Raw genomic sequence first — 16,464 nt, forward strand, 5'->3', positions numbered from 1 at the left:
TCCGCTGAAGTATACGCTGTGACGTAATAACTCTTTCTTTTTCTTTTTTTATAGGGAAGGGGGGGTCAGAGGGCTTAGGTATACAAGTCACGGCTCGCCACTGTACTCCACTACATGTATTTAATCCCTTCAGTTACTTCACAGATGTGGATGAATGATGGTAAATCTAATCAAGTGTTAAATCAGACTTTAGTTCCACCTGGAGTAAATCCACAAGCTACCCTGCAGTATACAAAGTCATTCAGACTAGCTGCACCTTTACCAGCTCTGAGAACACTTTCATGATCAATCATTATAAAACATATCATATATATTATTCTGAAATGGACCAATCTGCACAACGACTACTTTTACTGTCGCTACTTTCACTATATTTTGATGAGAATACTTTTCTACTTTTACTTGAGTAACATTTTGAATGCAAGATGTTTTACTTGTAACAGAGTATTCCTACACTCTGGTACTTCTACTTTACTCAAGTAAACTTCTCTCACCTCTGACCACTCCTCTAGAAGATTCACATGTTCTTACTTTAAATGAATGCACTTTCTAATGAGTCAGTGAGTGGATTTGTCTTGAAAATTAAAAAAAGGCCTCTCCGTTGGCCCCACGTAGCTGCACCACCACTGCTGTCCTTAACGGTGTCTCACGACTCCACGCCCAGAACGGGCCCTTCCTGCACGGCTCTGAGTCAAAGCAGCGGCATCGGAAATCTGACTAGGCCTAAGAAAGCATGAGTCACTGAAAAGGGTGTGTGTGAACAACATTTTTTAACACGCTGGTTTTAACAAAAGTTTTCTTGCACTTCACTGCTTCTGGATGTGTTTTTTAGGAAGTGGTGCTGGAGTATTTAGCGAAAAGAACAAAAAGGATGTGTATTCAGTGGAAATTGTTTCAAACCCTTTTTAGTATAATGGAGAACTCTTACAAAGGTTTAATCTTAAAGCTGTGTTGGGTTCCTTTGCATGTCAGTGATCACATGCATTAGAACTGCTTAAACACAACTGTAGATCACACAGCATGATATGGGCTCTAAAACAGAGATGTATGTTATATTATACTTTGTATTAAGTAACTTGAACTAATGTTGACAGGTAAATGTAGTGGCATCAAAGTATACAGTTGCATTAAAATAAAGTAAAGTATCTCAAATGAGTCAATACTTCTGACTGTTGATACTACACTACATTTACATTTGTAAAAACAAGAAATATTTAGCTTGTATCCAGGGGCGCCTAACCCCTGTCAGTCACGGGCCCTTAGAGTCGTCCTAACTTTTCACCCCCTTACCCCCCTGCCTGTATCAGACGTTTATAAATAATATTTTGGATTTAGAAAATGTTGAGGATTAAAGCTTCTGTAGTAGAACTTTAAAAACAGATATTATGAATGTGACTATGTTGTATGTAGGGAGGCTCCGATCGCCAATTTCGGGGCCGATCGCCGATTGCCGATCGCCGGAATCAGTATCGGCCGATACCGATCGCCAATCCGATCGAGTGGGCGGGGCCTAAATGGAAGATTTAAACATCACTTTAAATCTTCCATTTAAAGTGATGTTTAAACTCAGTTAATGGGGCTTATTCACTGGAGCTTCCACAAACAACAATCAACTTAATTATTACATTCAAATGATGTACATTATTCAAGTTTACATTCACTTTGGATAATAACACGGTAGAAATTAGCGGAAGCGCTCTCTTTTCCTCTCTCCCTCTCTCTCTCCCCCCACTCTCTCTCTCCTGACAGCCTGTCAGTATCTCATGCAGCTCACTGATCCAGTAATAGTGACCCGACAATGAAGAATACATATATTTATAATAACTAGTTTAGCTTGTTCCAGAGGTAGATAAAATAGCTAAGGTGTAACTCTTACGGTACGTCCACACAGCAGCTTTTCAAAAATCTTGAAAATCTTGGAGCTGGGCGTGTCTGAAAGCTTGGGGATTTTTTGCGAGCAACGCGACCAACAACCAATCACATGAATCTCCCGCCCCCGACATACAAAGCAAAAAACCCCGGGGATTTTTTGCGAGCAATATATATATATATATAAATAAACTCCCCAAACAGGCGAAAACCTACCAGTTTCACCCACTGTCTCTGCCACCTCCCTCCATGCCTGCTTCCTCCGGTTTGTATCCCGTTAATAGTTCTGGTCGTAAAGAACCGGGTGATTTGCTACCGTAATTTCTCGTTTGGAATATGAGGAAATGAACTGCGGTCTGGTTCTCCCTGTGTGTGTGTTTCGCTGCGTTTACCGGTCCGGCGGGCGGAGCTGCAGGATTTCTGCTTCACACACGTTGCATACCGCTATTTTACTGTCTTTTTCGGACACCTTAAAATAATGCCAGACCGGAGAAGCCATTTTGGCGAGCTTGTTTTGCCGCACACAGAGAAAAGTGTCATGTATTTTACGTCATGCGATCGGCTTTCGCGATCGGCATGTTTAGAGAGCACCGATCGATCGGTAGAGAGTGAGTATCGGCCGATCTCGATCGGTAACCGATCGATCGGAGCATCCCTAGTTGTATGGATCCCCTGCTCTGGGCACCCCTCCTTTAGGACAGTGGTAGCAGCTTTTTGAGTCTCTGGTTCTGGAAGTACATTACATTCTGAATAGACAATGTAGGGTGGAGCTCTCTCTATACTCAACACCACATACTGTATAAACAGGCTTGTAAGATACAAGTGTCCATGAACACACCAGTTAAGGAGTTAACTATGGCTCGTGAGGTGCATGCTGCTACAGAACATCCAATCACTGAGCTCAACATGTACAGCTTCCCACTAAATGGATCCATGAATCTGACTTCCTTTATTTGGCAGCAAAGTCTTTATAGTCATCTGCATAGCCAAAAAAGATCATACTTTCTCCAAAATAAATCTGTAATCAGAACTGTTATACATTCTTTTAATACAATTAATAATGTAACGTTTCTGGACATAGAGGCTATCAGCAAAAGGAATCTTTGGTCAAGGACAGGAAGTTATTTACAGGGGAAATGCTTTAGGATTCTACAACACGCTGCTCGTTCCTCACATTATTTTCACAACATAATATTTTCTTTTAGGGAGAACCTCAATGTTCCAACATGGAACACTGGAATCTCTAACTGCTTTCAGATAGTTCAAATGATTTCGACAGCAGTTGTTGTGAGTTGTAATTGAATTCTCTCCATGAAGGCTTTTCACTGGCTTTTACCTTTGGATTTTTATCAAACAACCAGAAAAGTTCAGTTTCTAATTTTCTGTTGTGATGATTCAGTATGAGTTTAACCTGTTAACCCCTGAGCCTGTTTTTCAGGCCTCAGGCTCGAAAGTGACATTCCCAGAACAAAAGACCATAACTTCTAAAAGTGTTAAATTAATAATCTTTTTTCTCAAAGCAATGATAAACCTGTGAGTTGGATGTAAAGAAGTCAGAATCAATATAGATGCTTTTTATTTGAAAGTAAATGCAGATTGAACATGGTAAAATGTAAATTATGGTGTCCGTCCAAAAATAAAACATTACTTACAGTGCAAACCACCCTTGAATGATGGGATAGTAAACTAAAAGCTTTAGGAATCCAAAGTACAACATATAATAAGTACCCTGTATCAAGATTGATGCAAAACAAGTGACATTTGACCTTTTTAGAGAGATTTAGAAAAAAGAAAAACACTTCTGGGGTCATTTGGGTGGATTTTCCATATCTCTGGAACCCATCAGTCGATTTTGATGATTGACGTCTCTTTTTAACCGTTAGAGCCAATATAATCGAGGGGAAGTTCCTAAATCCATCTAAACATTACCCATTGGTGAATAGAGTGATGCGCAGCCAGAATGCCCAAAACCGGAAGCTCTCATAATAGCTTTATATGAAAACTCAGTGTTTGCCATAAATATGACGATGGATTATCAGTAATCCTTTCAAAGTGACACAGACACATTGGATTAACCAACTTTTGATCAGAACAACAGCAAAGATAAGACAATGTCCCGTTTTTGCTCCGTAAAACTACGTCGTGTGATGTCTGTGTTTGTTTTGATCGCACAGTGATGATAGTAATACCCCTAGAATCTGTGGAATCTCAGCTATATAGCTGATATCTTGTTTGTGCTGATCCGATAAGTAATAAAGTATTTCTACCGTGAGTTCTGTGCTAAGTGCGTTAGAATTGTTCCGCTCAGGACTCATTTAGATGCTTCTTGTGAGACTTGTGTTTTGTTTCGGTAAAAATGGTGCGTATCGTCAGGTAGCTGAGTTTCTTCCCGTTAAGTGGGTTTGACACAATAATAGGTTTTTAAATGTTAAGAAGCCCTGAGACCTGTCTCAGGCGGGGGCTGCCGGGCTTAACAGGTGCATGTCTGGTAAAGACTTCCAACTGTCCAAAAATGAATGACTTTCTCCAACAACAGACACTGAAATTAACTGACTTCACTTCTCCATTGTGCTCATTGATGGAAATACTTGGTTAGTGTTGTAATATTAAAATGATGTCTTTGCAAGCAGAGTAACTACTTATTCAGGCTGTTAATTCACCAACCACACCTACAGCTCTTCACACACCTCCCACACACTCCTGCTGCTGGGGGGGGTTGACCCAGGTCAGCCTTTTCTGTCTCTACGATATGATGGTCCCATTGACATTGGAGAGCTAATTAGCAGTTAGCAGCTGAACTTGGCACTCAGAGCGCTGAGGATGTCGGCTGCTTCTCTGATCCCTGAGCCTCTCACTGAAGATGGAGACCTCTCACACACAACAAAGAGGGTGGGGGCACTGCCACCGCTGACAAGGAGCCAAGCACATTGTTTGGCTCTGCAGGATAATTGGAATATTAATTGTTTGGGATTTGTGGGTTCTTGAGTTTAACATTTAGAAGATTTCATGTGAAGACACCCAGGGAGCGGGAGAGTGAGGAGGAGGGGGGGGACTGCAGGGATTATAGTTGATTCCTGACGGGCAAACACTACCTTGTCTCTTAGAGGTAAACAGAGATCGTACAAAGTATTATCAACTAAAACCCAACATGAACTAGAACACTGGTTGATACTTGAAATCCTGAACAAATATTCAAAATCACCACTAAATCTATACAGGACATCATAGGACATAGGATGGAACTTCTGGGTTTTATTCAAAGAAATCCCTCCACAACGTTCAAAGTGTTTCTGCCTGCTTGTTGTAGGACTAGGTGGATTATTATTGGATTGAGCAAATACACGGAAAAAACTGAAACGTTGACTTTGATTAAATATGTCAACAGATTTCACATAACTGTATTAGGTTAGTTGAAAGCAATAATATTAAGTTAAAATAAAATATATTAGGTTCAACTTAATACTATTGCTTTCAACAACAAAAAAACAGTTATGTGACATGCGTTGACATAATACATTTAATGAAAGTAAATGTTTCAGTGTAGCGGCTTTGCATTTTAGTGATCCTGTGGGCTATTTGTTTTCAAATGAATCAACCCCAGTCCTCGTCTCAGCCAACCCAGTCTCACAACAAAATGTGAAATAGCTACGTTGGTCCACAGGGCAAAACGTAGTATATTCACAAATAACCCTCTCAAGAAGAAGAAATGTGTCTCTCAGAATCGAAACGGTAAAACACAAAAGCATTGTACACAATTTAAAACAATTAATGTTGTGTAATTAACAAGGACAAACTGGTGTTTTTTCGTTGATCAGTACTGCAGATCAGGGTTTCCGTTGGCCGGTTTTTAGCTGGTAAAATTGATTAAAAACCGATAAATTAAAAACCTGCCGGTCAAAATGTCCGGTGACAAAAAACATTCTTACGCTTGTAAAGTTTACAATCACGTGACATGGACACTGATCATTAGAAATGAACAGGAAAACATATTGTATCCATTTCACGTCTTGAGAGGGTTATTTGTGAACATACTTGTTGCCCTGTGGACCAACGTAGCTATTTCACATTTCTTTGTGAGACTTGTCTCAGCACCAAGCACAAGAAGCTCCACATGCTCTTAGTGATCTCAAAGCCAAAACAAATAACATATTGTTTTAAAACAACTAAGCTGAAACGTACTAGTTTCTTTTATGATTAATGTTAAAAAGCAAAAAGTTAAAGTAACCTAAAAAGACTCAATCAATCAATCAGAGCTCTATGATTGATTGTCTGACACCCCATGAATTAGTTTGGTTACATACATGTACTGATGTGTGAAGCACCTGCACTATTGTGAAATGTGTAACTTCTCCGTCAGAAATATTTTTGACATGTTACAGTAGGAAAAAACGATTTATGTAAATAATAAAACAAGGATTTCTGAACTCGAATAGGATAATAGCCTAATCATGGAAAGAGGCATTTCATTAGTAACGCTAAGAAATATTTTCCACCACTTAATTAGGTCAGCGAGTGTTGAAAACTCCAAGCTCAAATCCATTGCAAATGATGGGTCATGACATGTCAAAAGAGAAAATGAAAGGCAGCTGTAAACACATGAGACTTACCTTCATGAATATTGACACGATGACCAGTCCATTGGGGCTTTTAGCAGCTTCTGTGTAATTTGTGTACAGCTCATGGTTGTAGTGGATCAGTTGAACCTGGAACATGAGGAAAGTCAAATCATCAACAACATTTTGATGGTGGGCACAAGTTGACCCCCACAGTGAGTACAGAATAGTGGAAACCTTGGAGTTCTATGTAGGGAATCTATATTATCTCATTCACATAATCTTTCCCCTCTGCGACATCATGTCAGATGATTTAAAAGGAAAAATCAATACAGGATCAGAAGTCTCCTGTGGATTCACGGAGACACTAATGGAAGGAGGTGGTGAGCCGAACATTTGTGTACTCGGAGCAGATGTGGACAGAAATAATAAGAGGGACATAAAGAAGCGAGGATACTTTCATCGGTGGATCCAAGGCCAGCCTGCTCTCACAGCATGAGCAACATGTCTCACTGAGGCAGATTCATCCTCCGCTGTAACACTCAGCCTTTCATGACGCTGGAAACGGCTGAAAGAGGAACCTAGCTTTTAAAGGCTGTTTTGACAAAGAGTACATGTAGCTCAAAGCCAGCAAGAGGAATCTGTACATATGCATTTTTGAAGTATTTTATATTTGTGTGGACATTTGACACCTGGAATAGTAGATCAACAGGAAAGGGAGGAAGATTTAACACATTTAACGTGACACAACATTCACAACCGATCGTGACCGAGGAATGCATATCATGAAAGTTACGGTGCTTATTAAGCATTTTGGAACTTATGTGGTAACTTGCCAAAGTGCTTTGTTTTGTACGTTCATCAGTATAATAATCAAAAGTAGAAATATGAACGTTACTTATCAAATAAAGTCTCACAGTGTTTCTTAAACTTTGAATGGTGATATACACATGATAGTTTAAGGCCTCACAAGTTTATAATAAAGACATTTGTATTTATTTTAAACTCTTTTCATACAATCATACTAGAGATGTTAAGATTCACCGATTCGCATCGGTGCACCGGCATAAACGTTCAAGATGCGAGTGCACCGGTTGAAAGAGTGCACATCGGCTACAGTTTGGGTTGAACCGGGTTGAACTCGCGATGCATCGATTGCGTAGCGTCTTTGCATCGGTAAAAAACCGATTCATTCATATAAAATCCCCTCATCTTGTCAACGCTCAGCAGAGACGATCTTTGATATTTGCTTTGCCACTACGGAGGCCGAGAGTCTCAGTTATCAACACACACGGAAGTTGAGGAGAAAGAGAAACACAGCGCACCGAAAATACCTACAAATCAAACGTTTGGCAACACTTCGGATTGTTCAAGAAAGACGGTGTAATAGTCCTTTATGCTATATAGTTGACCGCAGGTCATGGAGAGTAATAAGGTATCCGTAGACCTTTGTATGAGGTATCTTTATTACTTAACAGGTCTACAGCCATGATACATAGATCCGTCCTAGATGCGGGCTTGCATACACACAGTATCACTCCGCAGCCGCACCCCATCAGTAACGTCCTGATGGTATATGTGCGCGGCACTATATACTACAGACGGTCAACTTGAAAAATCGCTCGCAAATTGTTAACGATGCCGAGCCGCTTTAAAGTACACAAGTAGTACGAGGAACTTAGCGACGCACATAAAGAGTCGACATGGGGTCTGCGGCTGAAAAGAGAAACATGAAAGTTAGACATACGAGTTAAATCACTCAGTGAGGTGTTCTGTCAGAGAGAGTGGTGTTTAGTTTACAGCAGCCTGTGACGGCCAATAATAGTTTAAATGTATTCCTCACTGTAAGCAGTTATGAAATACCTGTTTGTGAAAGGTTATTTGTATTCTTTATTGTTCATATAGAACCCACTGCTTTCTGCTCACTGGTGAGTTAGCCTATGAATGAGTGTTAAGCACATCAGGCTGGCAGCTGTATGGGCATTGCACTATGGTAGCTGTTATTTGCACATTGTTAATCATGAGCAATGCATCCTTACATTGTTTAACTGTGAGGTGTTATACAATTGTACTCTGGAGAGCTTTTAAAGGTAAAAAAAATAAACGGCATGATGGGATGTGCGGTACCAAATATGTAAAGCACTTTTTTGTTAATGTATGATTTGCTGCATATAAGGAATAAAACAAAAATCCTCTGTCATACCATATTGAAGTATCATTGTTTTTGCATCGTGTTGAATCGCATCGTATCGCACCAAATCACATAATGTTGAATCAAATCGTATCGAACTGTATCGCAACAGGGGTGAATCGCATCGTATCGCATCGCCTGGTGTTTCAAATGTATCGTTAATGTATCGTATCGTGGCAACGTATCGAGATGCGCATCGCATCGGCCTCAGTGATGGAGATGCACATCCCTAAATCATACGGATCATGTGGATTAATATGTGCGGACCGGTGGGGGGGGGGACATTTTATTTCAATCCCAACCATGGTCATGAAGAATATATGTGTTCCCTCCAGAGGGAGGTTCTTTAAAACAAACATGATTATAGTTTAAGGTTATTGTCATATAACATGTTTTGATAACCCATGCTGTCGACACTGACTGAATATGAAGGCAGTAAATACTGTACTTCAAGCACAAAGGGCTGGTAATGATTTCAGATGTTTCCCAAAGGCTCTCACGCTTTCTCTCCCTGCATCCATAAGTGCCTCATCTTCACTCATCGGCAAAGGGCTTGGCATGCACTGTACTGAAGGATATACATAAACAAATGTAAGAGGAGAGTAATTATGAAAAGCTCGATTGGGGAAGCACAGAGCGACAGAACGTCTATAAATGCAATCAAGGCGAGAGAGGAAGTGATTAGAGCCCCGCGCTGATCTGATTAGATTTTTAGGTGAGAGCGTCAGAGGCAGCCAATGTAACTCATCCACACTCCCTCTATGACACATTGCACAAAGTTAGCTGCTAGTGGGCAATACAAGGCTAGAGTGGGCCATAATAAAATGAGTGTCTGCCAAATGGAGAAGAAAGAAGGACGAGATGCAGAACAGAAGATGGAGAAAATAGAGGTGGTAATTAGCTCCAGGAAGAGATGAAACAGAGGCCTGCAGCAGCACATCGTTCATCACACACACACACACACACACACACACACACACACACACACACACACACACACACACACACACACACACACACACACACACACACACACACACACACACACACACACACACACACACACACCTCCACCCATCTGAGGCTACACTAACACTCTGAGCAGACTGCATGAAGACAGAGATACAGTTATATAATAGGGTGTGACAGATATTACAGTTACTACAAATTAGGGTCTGGGTCCAATCGCACTTCATCTAATCAGAATGCTCTGTAGAATCTACTTATCACATCCAATGGCAGGCTGCGGCAGTAGCTGGATCAGCAGTGCATAACTGGGATAGAACATATATATACAGTTAAAGGGACTCACTGACAAAACTAAATAACGTTTGCAATAACTAGGCTAAACGTACTAACTGCTCTTAAGATTCATTTGATGAAAACCATGTAAAAGCTTCCATCTGTTTATTTAAGAGAACATTTAATGCTTATTTATAAGTATCCTAAAAAGACTCGAGTAATATATCGCTCAGAGCTCCACGACTCATTGTGAGACATGCCTTTATCTATATGCAGTGTCTGATGCTCCATGAATGGCTTTGGTTAAATAAATGAACCGATGTGTAAAACACCTGCATTTTGTGACATTTTCACAAATATTTTGACATGTTACTGTAGGAAAAAACCATTTATGTATACAATAAAATAATGATGTCTGAACTCTGCTCCAGTAGATAGACAGAGCCATACATTTGATTATTAATGTTACCAAATGTATTTGTTCCTACTTGCCATTGGAATGAATATGATCTGCTGCATACCAATCATACTTTGGGTCATGTTAGCACGGGCTAGCTAAGTTCCAAACCTTAGCTCCACTTTTTATTTGTATTTCCCTCCTAAGCTGTGTGAAAGAAGGACGAGATGCAGAACAGTGGAAGGAGAAACCACTGATGGAATGCTCTTCAGAGTTTGCTTATCAAATCTAATGAAGGCTGCACTTCGGGATCAGCAGTACGTAGAACACAAAGAAACGATTCAACAAAAGGCAGACTCATTTAGCAGATAACAGCTGTCCATCAGGAAAGGGTTTCAAAATCCACTTCTTTTCCAACCAGGGATCCAAAATGCTTTTTCAAACTGGAGTGTGCTCATGTGTTTCAGCGTTGGTGTAAACATTGCTCTTGTAACGTATAAAGGCCTGTATTATGTAAGACTTCTTTATTTTTAAGTCTTACATAATACACTGAAGTAAACAATATTTTATTGCTAATTAATTTTCTCTTTTAGTTATTTGCATTGACTTTGATATTTAGGTGATTCAAAATTAAGGAAAGTGATCAGGTTACATTACTGATTATTGATTTTGATAGGTTTAAGTAATTGTACCAGAATACATTTTTAAGGTAACCATCCCAACCCTGATGTCTATTCATTTGACTTCAGATATATCTGAAGTCAAATGAATAGACATCATTATGGTCAATTAGGTTAGTTGAACGCAGTAATATTAAGTTGAACCTAATATTTTTTATTTAAACTTAATATTATTGCTTTCAACTAACCTAACACAGCTTTGTGACATCTGTTGATAAAGTACAAGTCAAAGTTTGAGTTTCCAGTGACGTGAGGTGGAGGTCTAAAGCCACACTAATGGCTCTTCACTGTGATGCTGATCTTTGGGCAGCACCACGTTTCTCACACTGGCTTTAGGACAACACTGCATGGGATAAGAAAGGGTCACTTTTCTCACTCTGGACTGTGTGTGTGGGAGGGGGGGGGGTCATGACAGCCTCTTTATGGCATGATGGCTGGCCTGGCCCGGGTGGGCAGGGAAATAGGAAGACAGCAAGTCGATAGCGTTCAGCGCTAACGGGGAGAGGGGCTTTAAATGCGCTGGGCTGGAAATGATGCTCTTCATCTCCACCCCCCCCTTCAGATGAACTGGAGCGTAGATCCATAAACAAACGGGCCAGGCCTGCTCCCCCCCACACCACACTGTGATAGAGACACCTGGCTCTTTATGTGTTGCTGGTCAGAGCTCTGTGCTAATGCTCAGACATGTTACATTTGGAATGATCATAATCAGAACACGAGTTCTTCATTCGTTTATTCCAGCATGTTTGTTCACTCCAGGACGTACAGAGATGTTCTGATGTGATTTCAACCGTGCCACAATTAGCACTCGACATCGCTTTGAAAAAACGTGCACTTTATTAAAGATGAATGGTAATTATGGGAAACAAAACACATCTAAAGCTCTGTGACCAATATTCTGTGATATTAGCTTTCCTTGTTTGAATAGGGATTCATGTGATTGGTGGGATTTGAAATGTGTGGAAATCTGTCTAATGTGTGAATCTTTTCACACTATATCATTTGTATTTTATTTGTATTGCATCATTTACATGTATTTTTGTCCATAATCATGTGGTTTCATCATGATGAGCTCTAAATGTGGCTCAGGGAGAACAACGTGTTGATTATCTACGTGTTGAAGTCAGCTTACTGTGATGTCCTTTAATGAACCAAAATTAAAATAAAACACGTTGGTGTTAGAAGTTGATCAGATTGTATAGGGGTCGGAGGATCAGACTGTATAATCAGAGGATAACTCGATGTGGTTTTATCAGTGCATAAAAACAACCCGCTGAAGGAGTGAATAAGGAATAAGGAATGATATCTGGAATATTTTAGCACTTATTAGAAGACCAAGGTGTTTCATTTTCAGATTAGACTGAGAAGTAGCTGCAGCTCTATTTACTGCTTCACTGCCAGGTCTCCTGCCTCCCCACAGTGGGGGGGGGGCTTTGCTTTGGGTCCGCTCTCTGCATTTAGTGACTTGTCCATTTGGTTAGCTTAACAGCGGCTTTTTGCAGCCTGTGCACATTTTGTTTGGTTTGTTTCACAAATTCTTTGAAGGAAAATGTCCGTATTTTTTCTACGTCGTGGAATTAATTGTGGCAACCTTACCTTGAATTACTATAAAGCATTGCTTTGACCATATGTGTTCCTTTACATATAAAGGGTGATTCTTATTCAGGATTCATTCAAAGTGGGTCGTTAGTTTGGCCGTGATTCCGATCAGCAATCATTAGCCACATTTCAAACTGATCTGAGAAGTGAAAGGCGTCAGCTTGGACACACAGCGGGAGAGAGAGAGGAGAGTTGTGATGATCACTGATCATGAGGATGAGTTAATACCTCTAAATGTTAAACATATATCACAGACTTCCTTCAACTGCATACGCTCAACTGATAAGAACATCCGTCTGTTCCATGTGCCTGTGTAGAGATCTCATGTTGCCATGACGATGTGATTGTGTGAGCACTTCTACCTATATGTCAGGGACGGATAATAAATCATATGAATACCAATGGAGGTGTGTATTGGATAACATCAATGCACTGCTTCATCCAACAAAGTCTGTTTTGATGCTGACTTATTATTCTTCCCCTGAGGCGCGCTTAATGTGATATGTGTGCATGTGATATGTGTGCATGTGATATGTGTGCATGTGATATGTCTGCATGTGTGTGTGTTTGTAATGTCAATGTGTGTGATTTATTTAGTTTGATGGCTGTATTTTAAAATATGCATTTTGATCTGTTACTATGGTGGCAAGGGGAGTGACACACACACACACACCCACCCACACCCACACACACACACACACACACCCACCCACGCACACGCACACCCACACACACACACACACACACACACACACACACACACACACACACACACACACACACACACCACAGCATGACACAAGATGTAGGAAAGGGTGAATTGAAGATGTGCGCGTTGGAGAGCTAATCCCCCCCCCCCCCTCCCCCCACAGGCTGCTGTTTCATCAGGATACTTTGCTTACAAAAGTTGTAATATGTTTCTCTTTGTTCACGTTTCAAGGACAGGCAGAGCCACCGCTCATCAGCAGGCGGGGGCGGAGGAAGAGGGAGATATTCAGCCTTTTCATTATGAAGCATCTTATTGGACCTTGAAGCCTCAGAGAGGTGGGGGAGGGCTATCGGGGGAGTCGGCGGGGGAGGAGGGGGATGTTTTCTCGTTGCCGTTTCACTCAGAAACAGTGGTTTCAGTGAGGAGGAACAGGCAGAAGGGAATTGGATGTTAAAAAGAACAGCGTGTCCCACCTTTCAGCCTTTCCTGAGGCTCATCAGCTCAGAGACTCACCTGTCTGTGGAGACAGTGTTTCCTCTAAAGGTAAGGTAAGATGAGATAAGATAAGATGGTACTTTATTGATCCCAATTTGGGAAATAGTTTTTGTTGCAGCAGCATAAAAGACAAGGCATTTTACAATAAAGAAAGCAAATACTGTCAGTCCATCAATTTATAATTGTGCGGAAACCGAACATAATACATTGTGTCAGTCTTTGCCATATTATTATTATACTCCAATAATTGATACAGAATGTTGGTGCATCTATGGATATTTAATTGTAAACTAAAAAATATAAAAAATAAACTATAAAGACTGCAACGTTTTTTTTATTTGATTAGAAATGGAAATGAAGAAAATGTATTGGCATTAGGTCATTTCAATATGGCAAATAGTTACCTGTAAATGGACATATTTATTTCAGGAGTTTTCCTAAACACTTTGACCAAAGAGATTTCGGTCAGGCTGCGGTCAGGCTGTAACAGCCTGAGAGGCCGAACCCAGGGCAAAGTACCTATATAAAGATGTCCTGTCTTCTGTTTTTTGTCTTATATATATTAAATAAATAAAAAATACACCCTAAAACGAAATACAATAAAGTAAATTAGAAAATCACTTAACTGTTTGAAGCTTCCAATGAATAATCTCTCAATTGATTCATTGAATGTTCTCGTAAGATAAAAAATATCAGACATCACCTCTTGTGTTTCTATGCAAAACAATACATTTATAAAGTAACTGAAGCTGCAAAACAAAAGGAGCCAAGTACCTCAAGTATCACGTAAGTACAACCATTGAGTAAATGTACTTCATTATATTCCCCGCCTGGATTTAAGTTTTCAGTCTACAGTTAAAGACATACACCCCCCCTGTGGAAATGACTCCACGACCTTTCCCTCCTGCTGCCTGAGGGATGCAGAGTGCAATGCAGCAACAGTGTGACATCACATTTCCAATCTCAGCTGCTAATCTTCAGAGCTCCTCTGCTCCAACACAGGGTTAACCTGCAAACAGCACATCCGTGAAGGCAAGGGAGGAATACAAAATAAAACCCCTGAGGGAGCCTCAACACACTGGAGTGTGTGTGTGTGTGTGTGTCTTGCAGGCTTGTGTTACAGCTCTATTCACCCCAAAGCACAGTAAACATTTGTTTTATTATGATATGAATATCAGCTCTCAGACCGAGGGGGAATAAATGATTAGCATTAATTATAATACATTTGCCTGTCAAGACTGCAATTACTTTGTTGACACACAAATTGGTTATTCATGTAATGGTGACTCATGATTCTGTTGGAACAATCAAAGCCGGGGAAGCTAATTGTTCTACTCGTCAACATTTAAAATGGCAGAGTGTGTGTTCAGCCACCATCATGTGTGTGTGTGTGTGAGAGTTGAATGTTTAACTGTCATCTCCAAGACAAGTTAGTTCCTGCTGAAAGCGCTGATGCAGATCTTGTGAAAACTCCTTCAGAGCGTCACATGGTTCTCTGCAGATCTCATAAGGAGTCAAATGTTCCATCAAAGGATCCATGAGGTCTGACCACAGTGTGTGTTACTGCAGGTGTGAGGCTCACCTCTCCGGAGAAGCCCTGTCCGTTCAGCAGGTGTTCAGAACCCTGGCCGTCCTCGCTGCCAAAGTGTAGCCGGATCTCTTCCAGACGATGGCTGTACGTCATCGGGCCCCCGGAGATGTTCACCAGATGCTCCTTGTCCAATCGCAGAGAGACGTGGCGGCCCGTGTTGTACATCGTCCCTCCCACCTGCACAAGAAGAGAGGAGGAGACATTGATCATACGAGAATATACACATATTTAATCAGAATCAGGAGAAACACATATGAACAAACACTTCTTTATAAAACCTTACAGTCCAAGACAAATATTTATGAAAGAGCAAACATGAGGCCATGTGACAGGAAACGCAGCACATTCACAGGAAGGTACGTTAACTCACTGTGTTTGTTTAACTCAAGTAGCACACAGACTGCTACCGGGTCTCACATGATGTTTTACTGACCAACAGACAGAGAGTTAAGGGTAACTGTACAGTCTGTGTAACAGTGGCCGAGTTGAGTCAGTCATTTTGTTTCAAACTGACTCTAGTCCGTCTGTAACACAGTATTCTTTAAAGGCTCTAGCATATGTTGAGTGTGCTACACTTAAATAGGATCCCTTATATTGCTCATTCATCGGTTTTTTCTCCAGTTTTTAACAGAATGGACTTTTGATTTCTTCTTCCAGATTTCATCTCCAGGTTAATGATGAGTCTGAAGTTGGACTCTCCCACAAGCACAAACATATGCAGCATAATAGTTACCAATACTTCATGACAAAAAAGTAAAGAAAAATATAATAAAATGAAGCTCTGCCAGCTTAATCAACTCTTCCTTTTTTATACTTAAAGCTTTCAATGCAATAAAGCATGAGGTCCGTCTCTACGGGGGCCGACAGGTGCAAACGCTCTACAACGGTTCAAAACATTCCCATTAGGACAAACGCTCTGCAGTTACAAAAAGGATGCAAATATAAAAACTCAAATGTGCAAAAACACATGAAAATGAAGAAACTTCTCCACAACCTGACAACACATGCAGCTTTTGGAAAACATTCACCAACTTGAAGAAACATGCGCAGAGTTTAATGAAAGCTGCAGAAACCAAACGCTGCAAGACATTCAAAACACAATGGAGACCAGGGGACACTAAAGAGTGACGCACACAGC

At 40.6% G+C, this 16,464-nt stretch overlaps 1 protein-coding gene across 1 annotated transcript in view; it reads right to left on the bottom strand.

The window, feature by feature from the left end:
* LOC117532483 (carbonic anhydrase-related protein 10) overlaps positions 1-15,503 on the bottom strand; it is a 40,240-nt gene extending 24,737 nt beyond the window's left edge. Inside the window, exons 1-2 of the mRNA XM_034195832.1 lie at positions 15,318-15,503; positions 6,477-6,572 (exon numbers count right to left, since the gene is read on the bottom strand). Coding sequence (XP_034051723.1) covers positions 6,477-6,572; positions 15,318-15,491 — 270 coding nt within the window. The 5' untranslated portion in view covers positions 15,492-15,503. The remainder of the gene's footprint in view (positions 1-6,476; positions 6,573-15,317) is intronic.
* Between the last annotated feature and the right edge of the window lie 961 nt (positions 15,504-16,464).

Source organism: Gymnodraco acuticeps, unplaced genomic scaffold, assembly GCF_902827175.1.
Source record: "Gymnodraco acuticeps unplaced genomic scaffold, fGymAcu1.1, whole genome shotgun sequence".
In the NCBI taxonomy this organism is placed as follows: Eukaryota; Metazoa; Chordata; class Actinopteri; order Perciformes; family Bathydraconidae; genus Gymnodraco; species Gymnodraco acuticeps.